Below are 3,257 nucleotides of genomic sequence, written 5' to 3'. Positions count from 1 at the left end.
GCTACTCATTCATCTAAGATCCATTATGAGAAAACTTTTTTTTTTTTTTTAGAGACAGCTAATGCTACATAGCAAAGAAGACAAATTACAAATTCATTAGTTCATTAGAGTCTGGTATTACATTTCTATTGCTTACTCTAAATGTTTTGTTTAAACTAAGCTCTCTGTTAAATGAGTCATTAAATGGTAATGTTTGGATTTTCATAATCATAATTGAATTTTACAGGTCTTAAATCAGCAGGAGTTCAGGCTGAGTGAAACGTTTTAATGCATGACATGTGAAACGAAGGCTTTAGCTAACTTGCTTCAGCTAACTGTTTTTCATAAGAAAACTATGAGCTCTAACACATAAATTATCCAGTCCTTTCCTCTCACAGATATAATCCACTATTTGACTTTAGAAATCACATATGTACAAATGGCTCAGCACAAGTAGCACCTCACACTTTCACAGAGTTGAAAGGACACAGAACTGTTCCACATATCTCTGCTGCATTCCTGTAATCCCCACACCTTAGTCGGGGCTGAGGGCAGAGATGTCATTTCTCCACAGATTTTTCCCGCAAGTCTCCCAGGTTGGTTTCTGCAGGGGTTATCTTTCTATTCATCAATCTTAAGATTTATTTTGTTCACCTTTGATCAAATACATCTCATTTTTCAAAACCATCTTTAAATCTGTTCTGAGGGAAGTATATGCTGCTACTCTCATTCATCTGAGATCCATTATGAGAAAACTTTTTTTTTTTTTGAGACTGAGTCTCACTCTGTTGCCTAGGCTGGAGTGCAGTGGTATAATCTTGGCTCACTGCCACCTCCCCTTCCTGGGTTCAAGCGATTCTCGTGCCTCAGCCTCCTAAGTAGCTGGGATTACAGGTGCACACTACCACACCTGGCTCATTTTTGTATTTTTAGTAGAAACGGGGTTTCACCATGTTGGCCAGGCTGGTCTCGAACTCCTGACCTCAGGTGATCTGCCCATCTCAGCCTCCCAAAGTGCTGGAATTACAGGCGTGAGCCACTGTGCCCAGCCCATCAATCTTAAATTTATTTTGTTCACCCTTGATCAAATCTCATTTTTCAAAACAAACTTTAAAATATGTTCTGAAGGCAGTATATTCTACTTATTCATCTGAGATCCGTTATGAGAAAACTTCTTTCTTATAACTGAAGACATTGAGTAAACAGTGATTTTCAACCATTTTTTTTTTACTTAGAATTTTTTCTCCAAAAGTCTTATTCAGAACCTGGATTTAAAATAGGCAGAGGTAGGCGGCTCTACCTGACATCTCGGGGAGTGACGGCCCACAAGTGACATTCCTCCTGGCTCCTTTCAGCTCCCTGCAGTTGTGCCTGAGCCACCTCCCAGGAAGCTAAAATTCATGCTTCACAAGTTATCATCAAGTCAGCTCTGGAACATGCAAAAGTCTGTCCACAGGCAGTGACTTCTGAGCAAGTGCTGCCCTGGGAGATGACAGCCAAGAGCCACACTAAGGAATGTGGTGGCTTGGGCCAGGTGAAGGAACCTGGTAGTTCTCAAGTGGAGTCCTGTCCTCCAGACCTGGCAGGTGGGGTCCTTGAGGGAAGAGCCCCAGAATGTTCCCCTGAGCAGGCACTCCCGTCTGTTGCAGGCTCTGCTCCCCCAAGACCTTGACCAAGAAGTTGATATACCTCATTGCTAGGCGAAGCGTTTCATTTTTGCTCAGCTTTTTGTCTGGAGGGTGAGTGGGGATGAGCTTCCTCAGCTTGGCAAAGGCACTGTTGACATTCTGCTGCCTCCACCGCTCCCTGGTATTTGTGAAGATCTTCCTGGTCATGTTTGAGTTCCTGAGATGGAAAGAGAAATGGTCCTCAGGGCCAGTATCTTATAAGAGGCCTGATTGTTATCACATGTCCTGCCAAGAACCTGAGATGTTAGATTTTCTTGACTCAGAGCTTAGGTGATTCATTTCCTCATTTTCAGGTTTTTTGACAAGAGAAAAAAATGTAGTAGATGACAGGGGAAGGTGAGAACAACACCCTTCAGCTTTTTCTCCCTGGCTGTTTTGAAGCCTCCAGTTGAAAGATTGCTTTGTCCCAAGACTCCTATATCTTCCTTCATAACCAACTCTTCCTGATTGTTCAGAATCACGTACGATATCGATTGAGTTTATGTGCGAATACAATATATATTTGGCCAATAGAAAGTTCGTTTTCTTTTTTTTCTTTTTTTGAGATGGAATCTCACTCTGTCACCCAGGCTGGAGTGCCATGGCATGATCTCAGCTCACTGCAACCTCCAGCTCCCGGGTTTGAGCGATTCTCCTGCCTCAGCCTCCAGAGTAGCTGGGACTATAGGCACCTGCCACCATGCCTGGCTAGTTTTTACATTTTTAGTAGAGACGGGGTTTCACCATGTTGGCCAGGCTGGTCTTAAACTCCTGATCTCAGGTGATCCACCTGCCTCAGCCTCCCGAAGTGCTGGGATTGCAAGCGTGAGTCACCACGCTGGGCCACCAACAGAGAGTTGAGTATGAACCAACAGTGTGTTCTCAGAATGAAGTGAAAAAAGAAAATGATTCTAGGTTTCATTAATAAAATCCAATTTGGAATAGAGAAGACAATACAGCTCTCTTGTTAGCTGGCGGACCTCATTGGGAGGATTCAGCCCCTCTCTGTAAGAACTAAAATATCCAGACTGGACTATATTTAGAAGAGCAGGAACAGAGTGATGAAGGGTCTTGAAACCCTGTTGTACGAAGGACAGAAGTGGGGGTGTTTAGTCTCACAAAAATGAAAAGACAAGGGGCAGGTGGGAGTGGTTATTTGGCGTATATTCTGTAGAAGATATTTGGGCCTCTTCGGGGCTGCACTGGATAACCTTTCCGAGTCTAGGAGAGCGGTTTATCATTATATAGTGCCAAGCATTATGCAGCCATTTTTCACTCCTAGAGGCATGGGCCCCTTTTTTCAGGCGGCTTGGATTAACATGTGCTAATAGGAACACTTGGGAGGCACTGGCAAACAAGCCAAGGTCCAGCCCCAGGCAGTCTGATGTTCTTGGCTTACTGCTATTGGTCTGCTGCCTGCTCCACACTCAGCTCCCCTGGGCACTGGGCCCTTTCTAGTTCCTCCAAAGACTCATGAATATTCCCAACTCTACCCTTTTGCACAGTGTCATTTTCTGTTCCTTGAATTTCCTCCCCACTCTCTACTTACCTATTTCTTTAAAGAGCAAGCCAGATCTTCTCCTACCACCAAGCCCTGACTCTACAGGAGTC

The 3,257-nt window shown here is 44.0% G+C and overlaps 1 protein-coding gene across 1 annotated transcript; it reads right to left on the bottom strand.

Annotated features, from left to right (window-relative positions):
* Positions 1 to 1,210: 1,210 nt before the first annotated feature.
* On the bottom strand, positions 1,211 to 1,848 carry TAL2 (T-cell acute lymphocytic leukemia 2). Its single transcript, XM_011948237.1, has one exon. The coding sequence runs from the start codon at positions 1,812 to 1,814 to the stop codon at positions 1,488 to 1,490; it is 327 nt and encodes a 108-aa protein (XP_011803627.1). The 5' UTR covers positions 1,815 to 1,848; the 3' UTR covers positions 1,211 to 1,487.
* Between the last annotated feature and the right edge of the window lie 1,409 nt (positions 1,849 to 3,257).

The sequence above is a fragment of the Colobus angolensis genome, unplaced genomic scaffold, assembly GCF_000951035.1.
Source record: "Colobus angolensis palliatus isolate OR3802 unplaced genomic scaffold, Cang.pa_1.0 Scaffold276, whole genome shotgun sequence".
Classification (NCBI taxonomy): domain Eukaryota; kingdom Metazoa; phylum Chordata; class Mammalia; order Primates; family Cercopithecidae; genus Colobus; species Colobus angolensis.
This window is presented reverse-complemented; position numbering and strand designations above follow the sequence as displayed.

Coding starts and splice junctions, on each gene's coding strand:
- TAL2 (XM_011948237.1), bottom strand. CDS start 1,814: ATGACCAGGAAGATCTTCACAAATACCAGGGAGCGGTGGAGGCAGCAG.